The following is a 19,073-nucleotide window of genomic DNA, read 5'->3' on the forward strand; positions in this document are numbered from 1 at the left end:
TTGCATCCCAATGGTACACTGCAGAGTAGTAACCACGATGCAGGAAAAAGACTTTTGTGTTCCAATAAAATTTGAAGAATGGTGAATTAAAGATAGCCAGCTCTCTTTCCTACAGGACATGTGGGAGTCTTGCTGTGCTCTTATATATGTGAATCTTCCAAAGGGGATTGGGTATTGTGTTTTCCAAACATTTTAACCAGAGCATCCTCTCTTCACTGAGTGTCTTGGGGCTCGTGTTCTCTGGGCAGTGAGGAAATGCATCTCTTAGTAAGGTGTCCCTTTGATTCTTTACATGGACCAAAAGGGGAGAGATCCAAAGAGTCCCAATCTTAATCATGTTCCCTGGCTAAGGGAAAAGTACAAGCTGTTGGTAGATTGTTATCTCTTAGTGGTGTTTAATAAAAAAGACATGCTCAGAGCTACTAAAATGACAACTTTGGTCTGATCAGTAAAGAAAGCTCACCTCCTATGGTGTCTTCTTCAAACACATTTAACTGGTCATCACCCTGTTTATAAAAAATCAAAATATTAGATGATAATACTAACAGGCATTGTACTAAACTTCTTGCCAGCATTAACATACTTAACCTTCCAAACGACTCTGTGAAGGAGGTACCATTATTGCCCAGCTTTTACAGATGAAAACCATACTGAGTTCAAGAAGTTAGTTGCCCAAGGCCACATAGTCATGAGGGACAAAGCCCAGATTTAAACCTGGGCTGTCTGTCCCCGGAGCTCATGCTCTTTGTAACAGGTGCAATATCCTGCCTTTTTACTTGGTGCATAACTCTCTGTGGTCAGAAAATCTGATGTAAAGAAGACAAAACTGCTAGAAGTACTTGAAGCCCACTGATAGGAGGAGTACAGCTATTTTACAAACAACTCCATGATTTACAGCTGGACTTGGCAAACTTTCTGGAAAGGGCCAGATAGTAAACATTTTCAGCATTGTGAGCCATATGGTCTCACTACTTAACCAACAGCCTCAGTTTGCCAATCCCTGAACGAAAGCATGAGATAAGGGAAGTTGGAATGACCAGCTTTGATTGATGCCTGCCTTTTAAATTTCCATTTTATGTTTTAATCAAACAGCTCCCCCTTTTTCCTTACAGAAAAACCTATGATGGTTGGGAAAAAAATCCAGAAAGGAAATCTGTAAAAAGGCATTGGTGAGATTTCTCACTCTCACCTATGTCTCTATCCATCCCATTTTCTCACTCCCTCATCCCTTAGAGATAACCACTCATAAAAGTTTTTTGGGGGGTATCTTTCCAGATACACAAAAACTGACTTCTAGATATCTATGGATACACTTGAGTATAACTATATGATCTTATTACGTCCATTACACAGAAAGAAGCAAACATATTATGTATGCATATGTGTTTATAATATACATACTAATCTGATAATACTGTTCTTCCCTTTGCTTTTTCACTTATCAATATATCCAGGAGAACCTTCTGTATCCGTACAGATGTTCTTGGGTTATACAGTATTCCACTGTGTATGGAAGGTACCATAGTTGTTATTGTTTTTAACTAGTTCTTTATTGATGGACCATTGAGTTGTTCGCAATCTTGGACTATTTTTGAAAAAGTAGCACAATGAGTAAACTCATATAAATGTCATTTCACACATATATACCTGTAGGATAAATTCCCAGAGAGCGTGCTGTGCAGGCAAAGAATAAATGTATTTATAATTTGGATAGATGTTTCCAAACTGCTCTCCCTAGAGGCTGTGTAGTTTTTCAGGGACAGCCTCTGGCTCATGCTTTACTCCAGCCTCTTGCCTCTAATTTGCTTTGATACAGGAGTCAGTTAAATGAGGTTGCCTGGTTGTATTAATGCTCCCTTTAGGTAAACTGCCACAAAAGCACTTTGTTTGAAAACAGAGCCTTGCCATCCTTTTTTAGAACATACGCCTTCAGGGCAACTTTATTGCTTGTCTTCCTAGATTTGCCTGTGTATCCAGAGCTATTCCAGGTGAGGGAAGAGTATTCAATGGACTAGTTATTCAGGGACACATTTACATTAATTAACTCCTTTCCATGAATAGAAGAAAACATCCACTATTCCTCAGTGAGCCTCCGCCCACTACCCTTACTGAAATCATTGCATTTCACATTGTGCAGGGATCGTCTAATCCAACTCTACCACCCCTGCTCTCCCATTTTACAGATGAGGAAATTGGTAGTTGCAGAGGCCATGTGAGGGGCCCGTGGCCATATCATCATGTCCTTAGTGAGGCCAGGGTTGGGATGAGAACTGCATCTCCTACCACACAGTCTGGCTCCTAGAGATTTAGTCCCATCATCTTAGCTACCATAGTGGACCTGTTAGTGTCCTGCTGCTCAGCTGGCTGGTACACCCATCCCCCAGCTGCTGCTAAGAGCACACAGGAGTCTGGTCCCTCCCTCAAGCTGGGATGACTGGTATAAGTTGTTCCCCAGTGGTCCCCCTGAGATCAAGTTGAAGCTAATATCCAGCTGGCTTCTCCCCCTGCCCTATCCTGCGTCTCTCCCTGTCTCGCGAGAGCACACCTAATAACACACTTGCAAAGAATCCCCATCTTAGCCTCTGCTTCTAGGGAAGCCCACGTGAGACAGGGACCTACTTGAAGCAATTAATATGTTTGCCTAAGATGCAGCTACATAGAAAGAGGCTCAGTAGCCTTTGCTGGAAAAGAATCGTTTAATCAGACTCTGCTTATTGCTTGTCAAACAGCTATTGAATATATTCAGGTAACGTTAAGAGGAAACCATGAGGTCTTTTCTCTCAATTTTTTTTTTGGGGGGGGGGTACACGGGCCTCTCACTGTTGTGGCCTCTCCCGTTGCAGAGCACAGGCTCCGGACGTGCAGGCTCAGCGGCCATGGCTCATGGGCCCAGCCACTCCGTGGCATGTGGTATCTTCCCGGACAGGGGCACGAACCCGTGTCCCCTGCATCGGCAGGCGGACTCTCAACCACTGCGCCACCAGGGAAGCCCCTTTTCTCTCAATTTTTAATATTATTGTTGAATTATCAGACTTACACCCACCTTATAGACCAAACTGTAACAGATCTTTCTTGTACCTGGCTATCATGTCTTGGGAGTTTGATCAGGGTTAATCTGAATTCATAAAACAATGCACCAGGTTATAAAAGGGCCTTTCTGACCTTTATTTGGCTTCTTGAGTCTGACCTGCTTTTATCCACAGGTCTTATTCACAGTCTTCTGTTCTGTTTGCCCAAGTGCTTCAGATGAGCCCCAGCTTCATTTCCATGAATGCATTGATAGTAAACAAGTTTCTGGAGCATAGATGCAACCGTCAAACACTCTCCGTCAGGAAAGTGCTGCACTGCACTTAGTGACATGAAAACCCAGGTGAATGGGCTGTTTGCAGGGTGTTATTTCCCGGTGATGCCCAATAAACTTCACAATTGATCTTTTGTATATAAAATTTATCTGACATCTAAACACACACACGTACATGAAACAACCAGTGAAAGGCAAACACTTCTGGTTTTGGTGAAAAGATGTCATACAGCCTCCGGGGGCCCTACTTCTTTTTCTTTTCAAATGCTAGGTGTGTTCTGCATAAGAGGCATTCATTTCAGAATGTCAGTTATATAAGGTGCAAAATGTTAGATAAGCTTCTTGGAGAAATGGCTGATAAGGTGTTTATATCCAGTTCCACTGTAGCTGCATCTTCTGTGAGGCATTCTTGGAGAAAACACAACCCACCAACAACCGAGTTCCACCCTGGGTACCTGTGGGTGCCTCTGGGGGTTGCAGCCTTTTACCTTGTTGCTGCTCTATCCACTAAGCCCTTTGTTGCCTGTAAGTCTGAATGCGGGGTTAGACTTTGTGGGTACAGTGAGACATAGAAGACTTTCTGCAGTGTAAAACTAGGCTTTCGGGGCAAGAAGCGGCATACCAAGTATGAAGAAACTTACGAAGAGAGGTAGTACAAAAACAGGCACAGATTTATGTAAGTGCCATCTGTGACTCACTAGTCTGGAACCCAGACACAGCCTGCAACGACGCTGTTAATACTGGCGAAGGTAGGAAAGGCTGCAGCAAAACCACTAGCCCCCAAAACCCAACTCAGGTTGCCACATTTTTTTTTTGTGCTCGGTATTTGATAATATGTTGGTAGTTGATGGTGAGAAATCTAGAATCCTGTTGAACACATTTAGAACCTCAGGGTAGGATTGGTGGCTTTATGGGGAAGCTGGATTTGGACTACAGATTGGTTTTGGTCTCTATCCCTCATTCCCAGTCAAGCCAGAGCCGTAGGAGAGTAAAAGCAACCTGCATTCAACTTTACTTCTCTGCGTGGATCTGTAGGCAAGCAACTCCTTCTGCAAGGCTGGATCCTGGTATTCTTTGTAGGAAGAGCAGCTAATTGGTGTGTGTTTGTGTTTTCCTTTTGGATCAGAGGTCCTATTATCTTCACCTTGAGATATGGATGTTTGGTCGCTCCCAGTGCCTTGAATTATTGGTGGGCAAGATCCAAACAACATAGCTTCATAGATGGTTCACCATCTATGGTGAAGTTCTTCATCCTGCTTTGATGTCAGCACAGCATCTGCTCCTGGTTACGGGACCAGTGGCCCTGTCACAAGCAGATCATGTCATAATATGAAGCTGACACTTAAACAGTGCTTTACAGCTGAGGACTGACCTCAGTGCCCTGATATCAAGCTACATTTCCTCATCAGCATCCTCTTACTGTTATGTGTGTGTGGGGGGGGCAGTCATCAGATCCTCTACTGCCCCTCCTTGAGTAGACGGTGTTGATTTTTAAAAACCTTTTGGGGACCACAAAACAAAACCTCCCCTGGGAAAGAGAGGGAAGTAGTAGGTCATTTGGGGAGTGTTTTCCTAGTTCTCGTTTGTATTAAACAGCGTGTGTGTGGATGTCCCTGGTGGCACAGTGGTTAAGAATCTACCTGCCAATGCAGGGGACACAGGTTCAATCCCTGGTTTGGGAAGATCCCACATGCCGGGGAGCAACTAAGCCCCTGCGCCACAGCTACTGAGCCTGCACTCTAGAGCCCGCAAGCTACAACTACTGAAGCCCATGAACCTAGAGCCGATACTCTGCAACAAGAGAAGCCTCCGCAGTGAGAAGCCCGTGCACCGCAACGAAGAGTAGCCCCTGCTCGCCACAACTAGAGAAAGCCTGTGCGCAGCAATGAAGACCCAATGCAGCCAAAAAATAAATTAAAAAAACAAACAAACAAGTGTGTGTGTTTCATGGCATAAAAAATGTGTATAGCTTCAAGTGGGATTATGAGAAAGAGGCTTTATATAATAATAAAAGGTCACAGCAAAGATTAATTTTTGGCCTTAAAATTCACAAATACTGCAAAGAAAAAACTATTTTCTTTCTCTGGCACTGAGCCCAGATAACAATCCATTTTTAATTTATTTTCAAAATCCAAAAAAAAATTGATTTCAAAGAGATTCTGTAGTTTCTGAGACAATGTGAGGAGCAGTGTTTTCTAACTTTTTCTTACTTCAACTAGTACTAAGCAGATCATCCAAATTCTGGGAGAATCATGACCCATGAAATGGCATATGAGGATTTTCCATTTAAATTTGTCTAAAGACACTATCTCTGATTATAAGAAGCAATAGCAGGGAAGTAGGGCTGGGGTTAAGATGCAAAAGGTCCTGCAGTTCTCAGAAGGGTTCATCTTTACTGAGAACCAGAATCTTAACAGGAAAGAAGAATAAGCAAAAAGGAACAAATAAAACAGTACCATGTCCCCATTTTGGAGCCTGAAAATGAGATTTTTGGATTCTCTTTCTTTATGCCTGTTAAGGAACAAAACCAGCAAAACACCTCACATAAACAATTTTAAAAATGCTTATCGGGGGGTTTCCCTGGTGGCGCAGTGGTTGAGAGTCCGCCTGCCGATGCAGGGGACACGCGTCCGTGCCCCGGTCCAGGAAGATCCCACATGCCGCGGAGCGGCTGGGCCCGTGAGCCATGGCCGCTGAGCCTGTGCGTCCGGAGCCTGTGCTCCGCAACGGGAGAGGCCACAACAGTGAGAGGCCCGCGTACCGCAAAAAAAAAAAAGTTATCGGAACTGCTCTTTGGGTAACATTTGGAGTGTTTGCAATATGTGTGATTTCATCTGGTCCTCCAGAAAACACTAGCAGGTAGGCAGGTTTGCTATTTCCCATATTTCAGATGGGGAAACTCAGGCTCAGAAAGCTTATGTGACTCGTGCAGGATGCTCCAGCCAGTGGGGTTCCCTGATTCCCAAGCTCGTGTTCTAAACACCTCTCCTGCTGCCCCAGAAGGAGGGTGATGACTTGTCTGTGTGTCAAGTGCAGGAGGACAGAGTGTATCGAGCGACTGCACCACAGCAGGGTAGGGAACGCTCATGGTGTCACATGAATAGAGATGAAGATGGATTCATCTGCTAAAAGAGGGACTGAAGCTGGATCCTGCTCAGCAAGTGATTTGAAAATGGAACTCTCAAGTTTTACTGGTGAATGAAGTTTTGAAATTCCTCAGATCTTCAGCAGGAGAATATTGGAAAATGGAACAATGCCTACATTGTATCAGCAGGAAGAAGGGAGAATGGTCCTTGAGAAATGCTTTGAGTGTTTACAGTTCTTTTCTAAAAATGTTTTCATTTAAAGTAATGGGCAATTTGGAAAAAAAAGTATGGGAAGTGGTATGTAATTTAATTACACCCAATAATTTATTTGACAGCAAGTTCCATTTCTCTTTCACTGAAGTCTACACAATTAGAGGTCTTGCTGTGGAAGTACTTGTATAATTGAGTAAACAGGGAGGAAAAAATATAGGGGATGCTAGGCTAGCCTTTTCCCCATCTTATTAAATTGCTTATTTAAACTACTTTAAATAGTGGTTTACAGATCTAGTTCTTGAGGAGGAATGATAATTTTCTTCTTTTATGTATAAATTGAAATGTTTGTGTCTCTAATGAGAAATTTTAAAGAAAGAAGTTTTTCCCTGATGTTTTCCTGTAAGTTCCTGTTTTCATCATCTTAAAAATACGTCCAACTCAACTCATTGCTGGAAGAGTACGGAGGAAACACTTGGTCTTGGCTTCATGTGCCAGATTTGGCCCTAGGGCTTTGCAAGGCTGGTGGTTTAAAGAAGGGACCAAAGTTCTCATTCTGATTTCATCTCATTTAAAGTGAATGTTGGCCATAAAGTCACACCTGACTAGAGTCTTACCAAGGAGAGTTATTTGGCCTTTGCCACTTTTGTTTTCTGATTCCTTATGAAACAGAAATAAAATGGCAAAGCTTAGTGTCAATCATTGGGAACTACAGAGCATACTGGCCTGTCTTGGGTACTTTTGTAGATGCTATGAGGATATAGGCTCTTCATGAGATAGCCTCAGCAAAATGGAAAATCAGATTATTAGATTAAAGCATACTGTAGGTGTGTTCATGTGTTCTTCAGAGAGAAAAATATTGCACAGAATCATTCATCATCCTTTGTCCCACCATCTTTCTTTAAAAAGGAAGTAAGGTTGGGAGAAGGCATATCTGGATGGGGTGAGCAAGTGGAGGGTTGGAAGAACTCCTTGCAAACTCCTCCTGATTCCTCTTCCTTCTGAGTCCTCTGCTCGTCACGGGTGTGCCCTCTGCTTTCTCGGTGGCCTGAAGTACTTCATGCCTATCACTATTACAGATGCAACAAACAGCTTTCCATGGACCACCCATACATCTACAGTCTAGCTCTGACCTTGCCTCTACTTCTCTCACTTTCGTTATTCTCCAACTTCAATGTCTGTGTTCAGTTCCTTGAGGTTTTAGGGGGTAAGGCTGAGTGAGGAGTGGGACAGGGTTAGTTAGTGGCCGTGGAGCATAGAGCAAAGAGGAGCTAAAGATGATCTCCAGGCTGGAGTTGGGAATCAAAGAGGCAGGTCGAAAGAAGTGTTCTTTCCACTAGAAGCAATCACTAGACTTGAGACCATGGGGCTTAAGTCTCTACAAGTCCCAGGAAGGGTTCAGGAGCAGAGAACTTGGAGAGACTGCAGGGTAGTTGCCATCTACAGCTGCTATCTACAACTTGGATAAAGTTCATGCTGTTTTGCCCAAGCTAGTTAAGATAAACCCTACATGAGATAAATAAATCTATTCATTTTCCTAGAACTTGACCTGTTTAATCTGGCCTCTGAACACCTGCCTTCTGTGTTTGTCCAGCGTGGAATTCCTTCCCCTTTACCCTGAGTTTGTTTACATTCTGCCTCTCCTCCCAACCCTCCTCCTCCCTGAGCCTTCTCCAGTCACTGCTGCATCAGTGAACTCCAGGTGCATCAGTAATTTGACCCAGAGCATCTGTGAATGGTAATAACAGCAACAGGAGCAGGTAACATTTTTGGATCACTTGTTACATGCCAAGCACAGTACTGAGCACGTAACATGGATGAACTCATTTAACTGTATTGTTGTTTAACTTCTTATGTGTAGGATTCACTTTCACAATAACCCCCCTGAAGATTGGAGGCTGTCTTTCATCTTTTTGTAACCCCAGTTACTACGATGGAGATGTGCTAAGTGAAGATTTGTAAATGATAAAGACAATAAGTCATTTTTTTTTCTCCAAAATTGGGGAAGAAGAGTCATATAGAAGGTACAATGTGTAGATTTCTCCGGAAAGAAGGGCAGAAGTAACCTAAGGAAGAAAGGTCTAAATGTCTAAGATCTATAGCTTTCCAACAGTGGAAAGGTTAATTTGGGAGGTGGAGAGCCCCCAGCACCAGAAGTATTCAAGCAGACGTGGAATGACTATCTGCCAGTGAGGAGATTCCTAGACATTGTAAGAGGTTAGACTACATGCTGTCTAAAGCAGCTTCCAATGCTGAGATTCTACTGTTCATTCAACAATTCTACAAATATTTATTGAGCTCTGTGGTAGACAGAATGCTATGCACATTCTCAAAGATGTCCACCTCCTAATTCTTGGGACCTATGGATATATTATCTTACATGGCCAAAGTGACTTGCAGATATGATTAAGTTAAGGTTCTTGAGATAGGGCAATCATCCTGGATTATCTGGGTGGGCCCAATGTAACCACAGGGATCATTATGAGAGGCAGGACGGACGCAATCAGAGAAGATGTGATGGCAGAAAATGTCGGAGTGATGCCATTTGCTGGGAGGCGGCTACAAGCCAAGAAATGTGGGCAACCTCTAGAAGCAGAAAGAGGCAAGGAAATGGATTTCCCCCAACTACTCCAGAAGGAATGCTATCTTGCCGGGACCCTGATTTTAGCCCTGTAAACCCGTTTTGAATTTCTGACCTCCAGAACTGTAAGATAACAAATTTGTGTTATTTTAATCCACCAAGTTTGTGGCAATTTGTTATAGCAGCAATAGGAAATGAATACAAGCTCCTCCTATATGCTAGGAACTATCCTGGATGCTGGGAATGTAATAGTGAACAAATAATTTTGACTCACTGACTTATATCAGGTATTAGTATATTAGTATATTAGGTATTTGAGTTTGCAGCAAAGGGTTACAGATGATGTTTATCCACTGAAGCTTTTATTTGAGCAGGATTCTATGTGGAAGAAGAATGGAGCCACTCTGGGTGGAGGTGGTATGGAAGGCACCAGAGCTCTGCCAGGGCCACCTCCTCTGCCCTCCTCCCTAAGCCCTTCGGCAGACACCCCTAGACCCCTACTCAACAGCCCACCTTCTTCTTGCAGGCTGCAGCCACCTCCCTCTTCCTCTGCATGATGGGTACAGGCTTGTGGCCAAATCTGGGCCAAAAGGATGTAAAAAGCAATCTTTGAGGGGTGGGTGCTTCAGAGGAGAGATTTCCTCCCTATTCAGAAGAGAGAGGGACCCACACGGGCAGAATCAGCCTCACTCACTTATTCCAGTTTTGCAAATGGCTGTGTGGGGAAAAGCGCTGTTTGGAGGCACTGCTGCCATCTTGCGACCTTGAAGGGAGGTCTGCCCACATGCCGAGAAGGGCAGATAGGAAAGAGGGAACCGGTCTGACTGTGTGTGGCCACTGCTGCACCAACTCCACAACCTTTTATCCCTGGACTGCGGTTAAGAGAGAAAACCACCTTTTAAATTGTTTAAGCCAACTGTAGTTAGGTTACGTGCAGGCAACCTCACTGAATCCTACTGAATTTATCCACAGTTGCAAAATCCTTTCTTGGGTGAACAATGGTGCAAGTATATAGAATTTCAGTTTTTGCCTCTACCTGAAGGCATTTACCACTAATTTGATACAGAAGTTATTAAAGGTTAATAATGTTCAGAATCCAGACTTAAAATCAACATGCTTTTAGAGCTTTTGGAGGACTCTATTTCAGTACTCTAAGCATTTGGCCGCTATACAGGTCTGGCATGTACACGTGCTGAAACTGGCAGTCTTACAGTTTCCAGGAAGGATGCTTTGTTGCTGCTTGTCTTGCTTTTCCATTACAAATTATGATTCCTTTATATTCCTTATCATCCGCTTAAGTTGTTTACTTAATGCTATCCGCTTTGCACTGACAGTCTTTGTGGACAGACTAAGATCAGCAAGTTCGATGGTTCACGGATAAACTTCCAGACTATTCCAGGTACAGACTTTGCGTCTCTAAACACCCCAACCTGCTGATGCAATAACACCCCGATGTGCAGAGTTAGTTTTTTTGGGGAAAAAGGCTAACAGGTGAAGTAGGCAGTGGAGACAATTTTAAAAAAGCATTTCAGGGGCTTCCCTGGTGGTGCAATGGTTAAGATTCTGCCTGTCAATGCAGGGGACACAGGTTCGAGCCCTGGTCCGGGAAGATCCCACATGCCGCGGAGCAAACAAGCCCGCGAGCCACAACTACTGAAGCCCGTGTACCTAGAGCCCATGCTCAGCAACAAGAAGCCACTGCAATGGGAAGCCTGCACACCGCAGCGAAGGGTAGCTCCCGCTCGCCACAACTAGAGAAAGTCTTCATGCAGCAATGAAGACCCAAAGCAGCCAAAAATCAATAAGTAAATAAATTTATTAAAAAAACAAAACAAAAGCATTTCAGTGCATTCTAAACCCTGAACTAATGTTTCCATCATTTTATCATATTGGTTATAATAACAATAACTACGTTTATTGGGCATTTTCTCATTTTCAGCCTACTGAAAAAGGTGCTATCGTTCCCAGTCTACATATTTGAAGCTGTGTCTTAGGGGTTAAGGGAGGTGCCTGAGTCATGGAGCTAATGTGAGGGCTGAGATTCGAACTCAGGTCCGTTTGATTCCAAAACCTGGGCACCAACATTTAAAGCTATAGCTTCTTGGGCTTCCCTGGTGGTGCAGTGGTTGAGAGTCTGCCTGACGATGCAGGGGACACGGGTTCATGCCCCGGTCCAGGAAGATCCCACATGCCACGGAGCGGCTGGGCCCATGAGCCATGGCCGCTGAGCCTGCGCGTCCGGAGCCTGTGCTCCGCAACGGGAGAGGCCACAACAGTGAGAGGCCCGCGTACCTCAAACAAACAAACAAACAAAAACAAAACAAAACTATAGCTTCTAAATGTGCCATTAAAATAAGAAAATTCAAAACCATGGAGACAAATTATGGGGATTGGGTTGTGTTTGCATCCATACGGTGTTTTTTTTCCTTGAAAATTCAAACACTGTTTTGGCATCACCACATACTGACCAAGCTTTTTGTCAAATAATTATTTTGTATTAAAAATAATTTTTATCTATGAATATTTCTTATTGAGGCACAATTGACAGGTAACATTATAGTAGTTTCAGGTGTACAACATAATGATAGTTGTATATGCAAAATGATACCACAATAAATCTAATTAGCATTTGTTACCATTCATAGTGATAAGAACGTTTAAGATCTACTCTCTCAGGAACTTTCAAACATGCAGTACAGTGTTATCAACTATAGTCACCATGCTGTACCTTATATCCCCATGACTTACTTATTTTCTAACGGGAAGTTCGAACTTGTTGATCCTACCTCCCACCTCTGGCAACCACCAATCTGTTCTCTGTACCTATGAATTTGTTTGTTTTTTGATTAAACCTATAAATAAGGTCATACAGTATTTGTTTGTCTCTATCTGGCATATTTCACTTAGCACAATGCCCTCAAGGTCCATCCTGGTTGTTACAAATGACAAAATTTTCTTTTCTACAGCTGCATAATATGCCATTGTATATGCATTCATTTTCTTTATCCATTGATTCTACCTATGCGTAATGACACTGCAAAAACACTTAAAAAAAGTCCAGTCCTGTGCCTCAAATATATTTGCCTTCTCTTTTCTAGCACGCAGTAGGTGCTCAAGTGTTACCATCACAGAGAAGTATCATTTGTTGAGTTCCTGCCAGGCACCACAGCAGTTGCTTTCACAGATATCTCATTATTCTTATGCTAATATCATGAGGTGGGCTATACTATCCTCCATTTGCAAGTGAGAAAATTAAGGCTCTGAATATTTTAGTTTATAGTTTTACTGCCTTAAAAAGAGGGAAAAGGCATATTGGTTGTTACAAAATAATTTTAAAAATTTTATATTGGAGTACAGTTGATTTACACTGTTGTGTTAGTTTCAGGTGTACAGCAAAGTGATTCAGTTATACATATACATATATCCACTCTTTTTTTAAAGATTCTTTTCCCATATAGTCCACTACAGAGTACTGAGTAGAGTTCTCTGTGCTATACAGTAGGTCTTTATTAGATATCTATTTTATATATAGTAGTGTGTATTGTTACAAAATAATTTTGAGGTTGTTCCTTTTCTGCATCATCATATCAAACAGTCTGTGATAGGTTAGTGGCAACTGTGGCCTCACATTTTCTCTCTTCCCTGCATTCTTGCCCTTGCAATGTCACTTTGCACATACTCTCATTGAGAGGTGAGTCTCATTCCATGCCCTTGAATCTGTGCCAATCAGACTTGCTCCAGCCAACAGAATGAGGAAGAGTGCTGGTGTGCCGTTTCTGAGGCTATGCTTCAAGAACCTTTCTTGCTTCCACATTCTCCCTTGGTCCCCCGCCCCTGCCATGAGGATGAATCTGAGGTAGCCTGCTTGAGGATGGGAGGCCATGTGGAACAGAGTTCCATTCATCCCAGAGAGGCCATCCTAGACCAGCCGGGCCCTGGCTGACCCAGCAGTTGACCAGTTAGGGTTCTATAAAGAAGCAGAACTAGCAGGATATAACTCTACCTACGTATCTCTATCTCTATCAGAGATTTACTACAAGGAATTGGCTTACACAATTGTGGAGGCTGGCTAGGCAATTCTGAAATCTAGAGGACAGGCTGGCAGGCTGGAAACTCTAGGGCAGGAGGTGACGCTGTAGACCATAGAATTTCCTCTGCCTCAGGGAAACCTCAGTTTTGCTCTTAAGGCCTTTCAGCTGATTGGATGAGGCCCACCCATATTATCAAGGATAATCTCACTATTGGTAGAAACGTAAATTGGTGCAGCTGCTATGGAAAACAGTATGGAGGTTCCTCAAAAAATTAAACATAGAGCTACCATACAACCCAGCAATTCCACTTCTGGGTTTTTATATGAAGGAGATGAAATCACTCTCTCTCTTTTTTTTTTTTTTAACATCTTTATTGGGGTATAATTGCTTTACAATGGTGTGTTAGTTCTGCTTTATAACAAAGTGAATCAGTTATACATATACATATGTTCCCATATCTCTTCCCTCTTGTGTCTCCCTCCCTCCCACCCTCCCTATCCCACCCCTCCAGGTGGTCACAAAGCACGGGGCCGATGTCCCTGTGCCATGCGGCTGCTTCTCACTAGCTATCTACCTTACGTTTGTTAGTGTGTATATGTCCATGACTCTCTCTCGCCCTGTCACAGCTCACCCTTCCCCCTCCCCATATCCTCAAGTCCGTTCTCCAGTAGGTCTGTGTCTTTATTCCCGTCTTACCCCTAGGTTCTTCATGACATTTTTTTCTCTTCTTAAATTCCATATATATGTGTTAGCATATGGTATTTGTCTTTTTCTTTCTGACTTACTTCACTCTGTATGACAGACTCTAGGTCTATCCACCTCATTACAAATAGCTCAATTTCGTTTCTTTTTATGGCTGAATAATATTCCATTGTATATACGTGCCACATCTTCTTTATCCATTCATCCGATGATGGACACTTAGGTTGTTTCCATCTCCGGGCTATTGTAAATAGAGTGCAATGAACATTTTGGTACATGAGTCTTTTTGAATTTTGGTTTTCTCAGGGTATATGCCCAGTAGTGGGATTGCTGGGTCATATGGTAGTTCTACTTGTAGTTTTTTAAGGAACCTCCATACTGTTCTCCATAGTGGCTGAACCAATTCACATTCCCACCAGCAGTGCAAGAGTGTTCCCTTTTCTCCACACCCTCTCCAGAATTTATTGTTTCTAGATTTTTTGATGATGGCCATTCTGACTGGTGTGAGATGATATCTCACTGTAGTTTTGATTTGCATTTCTCTAATGATTAATGATGTTGAGCATTCTTTCATGTGTTTGATGGCAGTCTGTATATCTTCTTTGGAGAAATGTCTATTTAGGTCTTCTGCCCATTTTTGGATTGGGTTGTTTGTTTTTTTGTTATTGAGCTGCATGAGCTGCTTGTAAATTTTGGAGATTAATCCTTTGTCAGTTGCTTCATTTGCAAATGTTTTCTCCCATTCTGAGGGTTGTCTTTTGGTCTTGTTTATGGTTTCCTTTGCTGTGCAAAAGCTTTGAAGTTTCATTAGGTCCCATTTGTTTATTTTTGTTTTTATTTCCATTACTCTAGGAGGTGGGTCAGAAAGGATCTTGCTGTGATTTATGTCATAGAGTGTTCTACCTATGTTTCCTCTAAGAGTTTGATAGTTTCTGGCCTTACATTTAGGTCTTTAATCCATTTTGAGCTTATTTTTGTGTATGGTGTTAGGAATTGATCTAATCTCATACTTTTACATGTATCTGTCCAGTTTTCCCAGCACCACTTATTGAAGAGGCTGTCCTTTCTCCACTGTACATTCCTGCCACCTTTATCAAAGATAAGGTGTCCATATGTGCATGGGTTTATCTCTGGGCTTTCTATCTTGTTCCATTGATCTATCTTTCTGTTTTTGTGCCAGTACCATACTGTCTTGATTACTATAGCTTTGCAGTATAGTCTGAAGTCAGGGAGCCTGATTCCTCCAGCTCCGTTTTTCGTTCTCAAGATTGCTTTGGCTATTTGGGGTCTTTTGTGTTTCCATACAAATTGCGAAATATTTTGTTCTAGTTCTGTGAAAAATGCCAGTGGTAGTTTGATAGGGATTGCATTGAAGCTATAGATTGCTTTGGGTAGTAGAGTCATTTTCACAATGTTGATTCTTCCAATCCAAGAACATGGTATATCTCTCCATCTATTTGTATCATCTTTAATTTCTTTCATCAGTGTCTTATAATATTCTGCATACAGGTCTTTTGTCTCCTTAGGTAGGTTTATTCCTAGATATTTTATTCTTTTTGTTGCAATGGTAAATGGGAGTGTTTTCTTGATTTCAATTTCAGATTTTTCATCATTAATGTATAGGAATGCCAGAGATTTCTGTGCATTAATTTTGCATCCTGCTACTTTACCAAATTCATTGATTAGCTCTAGTAGTTTTCTGGTAGCATCTTTAGGATTCTCTATGTATAGTATCATGTCATCTGCAAACAGTGACAGCTTTACTTCTTCTTTTCCAATTTGGATTCCTTTTATTTCCTTTTCTTCTCTGGTTGCTGTGGCTAAAACTTCCAAATCTATGTTGAATAACAGTGGTGAGAGTGGGCAACCTTGTCTTGTTCCTGATCTTAGTGGAAATGCTTTCAGTTTTTCACCATTGAGGAGGATGTTGGCTGTGGGCTTGTCATATATGACGTTTATTATGTTGAGGAATGTTCCCCCTATGCCTACTTTCTGCAGGGTTTTTATCATAAATGGGTGTTGAATTTTGTCAAAAGCTTTTTCTGCATCTAATGAGGAAATCACTTTCTTGAAAAGATATCTGCACTCCCATGTTTATCATAGCATTAATCACAGTAGCCAAGACAAGGAAGCAATCTAACTGTCCATTGACAGATGAATGGATAAAGAAAATGTGGTATATACACACAATGGAATATTATTCAGCCATAAAAAAGGGAATCCTGCCATTGGCAACAACATGGATGGATCTTGAGGGATTATGCTAAGTGAAATAAGTCAGACGGAGAAAGACAAATACTATATGATCTCACTTTTTTTGTGGAATCTAAAAAAATAAAACAACCCATAGATACAGAGAAGAGACTGGTGGTTGCCAGAGGTGGGGCTGGGGGATGAGCAAAATGAGTGAACGTGGCGAAAAGGTACAAATCTCCAGTTCTAAGGTAAATAAGTCCTGGGGATGTAATGATATACAGCATGGTGACTATAGTTAATAATATTGTATTGTATCTTTCACAGATGCTAAGAGAGTAGATCTTAAAAGACATCACAAGAAAACAAATTTGTTAACTATGTGTGGTAATGAGTGTTAACTAGACTTATTGCAGTGATCATTTTGCAATATATACATATGTCAAATCATTATGTTGCATACCTAAAAATAACACAATATTATGTCAGTTATATCTCAGTTTAAAAAAAGATGATCTCCTTTTCATAAAGTCAACTGATTGTAGATATTAAACCATAGTTACAAAATACCTTCACAGTAATGCTTGGATTGGTGTTTGATTAAATAATGAGGGACTTATATCCTAGTAGCCAAGTTAACACATAAAAGTGACCGTCACACTGTGGAAGTGTGAGAGCTGAGTCCAGCTTTGATCAGTGGATCTGCTCAGTCAACACTAGTGTCTCAAGAAAAATAATAAATGGATGTTGTTTTAAACTCTGGGCAATTTCACAGCAGTAGTTCACTGATACACAGCACCTCTTATTTTGAAACGGTATTTGGAAATCCTTCATCCCAAGCACTCTGCCCTCTCGATTTGGGCTCTCTGTTATAACTTTCCCAAGACAATGCAGAAGAGAGCTAAGTTTGGTTTCTGGAATGAACTAGCTGTGAGCCTCCTGGAACATGTTGTACTTTATATCACTTCTTTGTTCTAAAATCTTAGTACAAAGTTCCACAGGAGGAAAAGAGAAACATTTTATAATCTTTTGAAAAACCTTTGACAAAGAGTATTTGGGGAATACTTAAAAGGTACTGATAACATCATATTGGAAAAGCACACATTCAACCCACTACCAAAAAGCAACCAGATATAGAAGACAAGGAAGCCAGCCTGCTCTCTACTACTGCTCAGTCCCTCATACAGAACGCTGCGCAGAAAAAAGAAACAACTGCCAAAGCAGAAATAAAGGAAGCTCAGGTAAGACAAGGTTTTGACCATTAGCTTCGCAAATACACACATACATTGTCAGTCTTGGCCTTCCCGAGTGTTGTCCCTGCTCTGATTATACTCACTACTCAGCAGCAGGCCCTGTGCAAGAGATTGCAGGGTGGAAAGAGGGATACTCATGGTCGTATGTTCAGGAACCCTGCGCAGGAGAAATCAGGACCCCTGCTTTACAAGAAAGGAAACCGAGGCCTGGGGGTAGGGGTGACACAAGTGTCAATGTCACACCTCTGGACGTGAGCCAGGGGATCAGATACAAAGACCCAGTGAGCTTTTCCCGATCTATGAATGAACAAGAGAGGAGACGACATTATTTTCTACGCAGGAGTTATGTTAGCACATATTCCAGGAGTTACTATTTGTTATACATCCACACATGTCCACATCTAAGTTAATCTGGTCCCACAGAACACACTGTATTTTCTCTAGATTTCAATGTCTTGTATTTGTGTAGTGTCTCACCCAATGGAGAATGTTTCCATTTCTAACACCTGCCACGCAGTGTGGCATGCTAAGAAAGGTGCTGGATTCCTATGAGCTGGGTTTGAGTCCAAACTGCTGGGTGTTTTTGGTCATGTCAGTGAGGCCTTCATTCAACACCGAGGCCTGCTCTGCCAAGCACTGGCCTGGGTGAGCAAACACACATGGTCCCTGCACTTACGAGCTTCGTGTCTAGCTGGGGAGACATATTAATTAGATAATCACATAAAGAAATGTATATTAAATATGGATCTATATAAAACACAGGGTCTTAGGAAAGTTAAATCAGGAGCTCTGGGGCTTCCCTGGTGGCTCAGTGGTTGAGGGTCCGCTTGCCGATGCAGGGAATGTGGGTTCGTGCGTGCCCCGGTCCGGGGAGATCCCGCGTGCCGTGGGGCGGCTGGGCCCATGAGCTGTGGCCGCTGAGCCTGCGCGTCCGGAGCCTGTGCTCCGCGGCGGGAGAGGCCACAGCAGTGAGAGGCCCGCGCACCGCAATAAAAAAAAAAAAGTGAAACAGGAGCTCTGGTATGCACTGGGGTCAGGGAGTGGGCGCTAAGTTGGCCAAGTGGGCAAGGCGGGACGGTGGGTGGGGAAAGACAAGTCTGTCCCAGCTGGAAGAGCCCTCAGCTGCTGCAAAGGAGGAGCAGACCACACCCTAGAGGAGCCGCGGGAGGCCAGCAGGGCTGGACACAGAGTCGGGAGGCTGGGAGGACGGTGCGCTGAGGCATCCTGCGGGGCCTCAGGGCCACGGTGAGGACTCAGGTCTTACCCCAGGAACAAAGGGCAGAGAGGCATTGAGGACAAGCAGGGACGTGACATGATTGGTTCCGTGTTGCATTAAGATCATTCCGTGAACCATGGCTTAGAGGTGTCCTTCTGTCTAAAGTGATGAGAGCAATGCCCACGCCAGCAATGCCCACGCCAGAGGGTGGTGGTTAAGAGGAAATGAGGCAATTAAAAGTTTTATAAATAGCAAATTATTGTACACATCTAAGGTGCTTTTATTATATCCTTTGTTTCTTAGTATATCAGGGAGGAGTTTTTTCTTTTGTTTTTTTGTGTTTTTTTTGTGGTACACAGGCTTCTCACTGCTGTGGCCTTTCCCGTTGCGGAGCACAGCCTCCGGGCGCGCAGGCTCAGCGGCCATGGCTCATGGGCCCAGCCGCTCCGCGGCATGTGGGATCTTCCTGGACCGGGGCATGAACCCGTGTCCCCTGCATC

The 19,073-nt window shown here is 42.8% G+C and overlaps 1 protein-coding gene across 6 annotated transcripts in view; it reads right to left on the bottom strand.

Moving 5' to 3' along the window:
- AK5 (adenylate kinase 5) overlaps positions 1-19,073 on the bottom strand; it is a gene marked incomplete at both ends in the record, with an annotated part of 236,929 nt that overhangs the window by 61,831 nt on the left and 156,025 nt on the right. For 5 of the 6 annotated variants that reach the window (XM_082863292.1, XM_082863293.1, XM_082863290.1 and 2 more), the window contains one exon: positions 464-506. The exons of the other annotated variant lie outside the window; for it this stretch is intronic. In XM_082863292.1, the coding sequence (XP_082719418.1) occupies positions 464-506 (43 nt within the window). The remainder of the gene's footprint in view (positions 1-463; positions 507-19,073) is intronic. 6 annotated transcript variants of the gene reach the window in all.

The sequence above is a fragment of the Leucopleurus acutus genome (assembly GCF_964270905.1).
Source record: "Leucopleurus acutus genome assembly, chromosome: 2".
NCBI classification, from domain to species: Eukaryota; Metazoa; Chordata; class Mammalia; order Artiodactyla; family Delphinidae; genus Leucopleurus; species Leucopleurus acutus.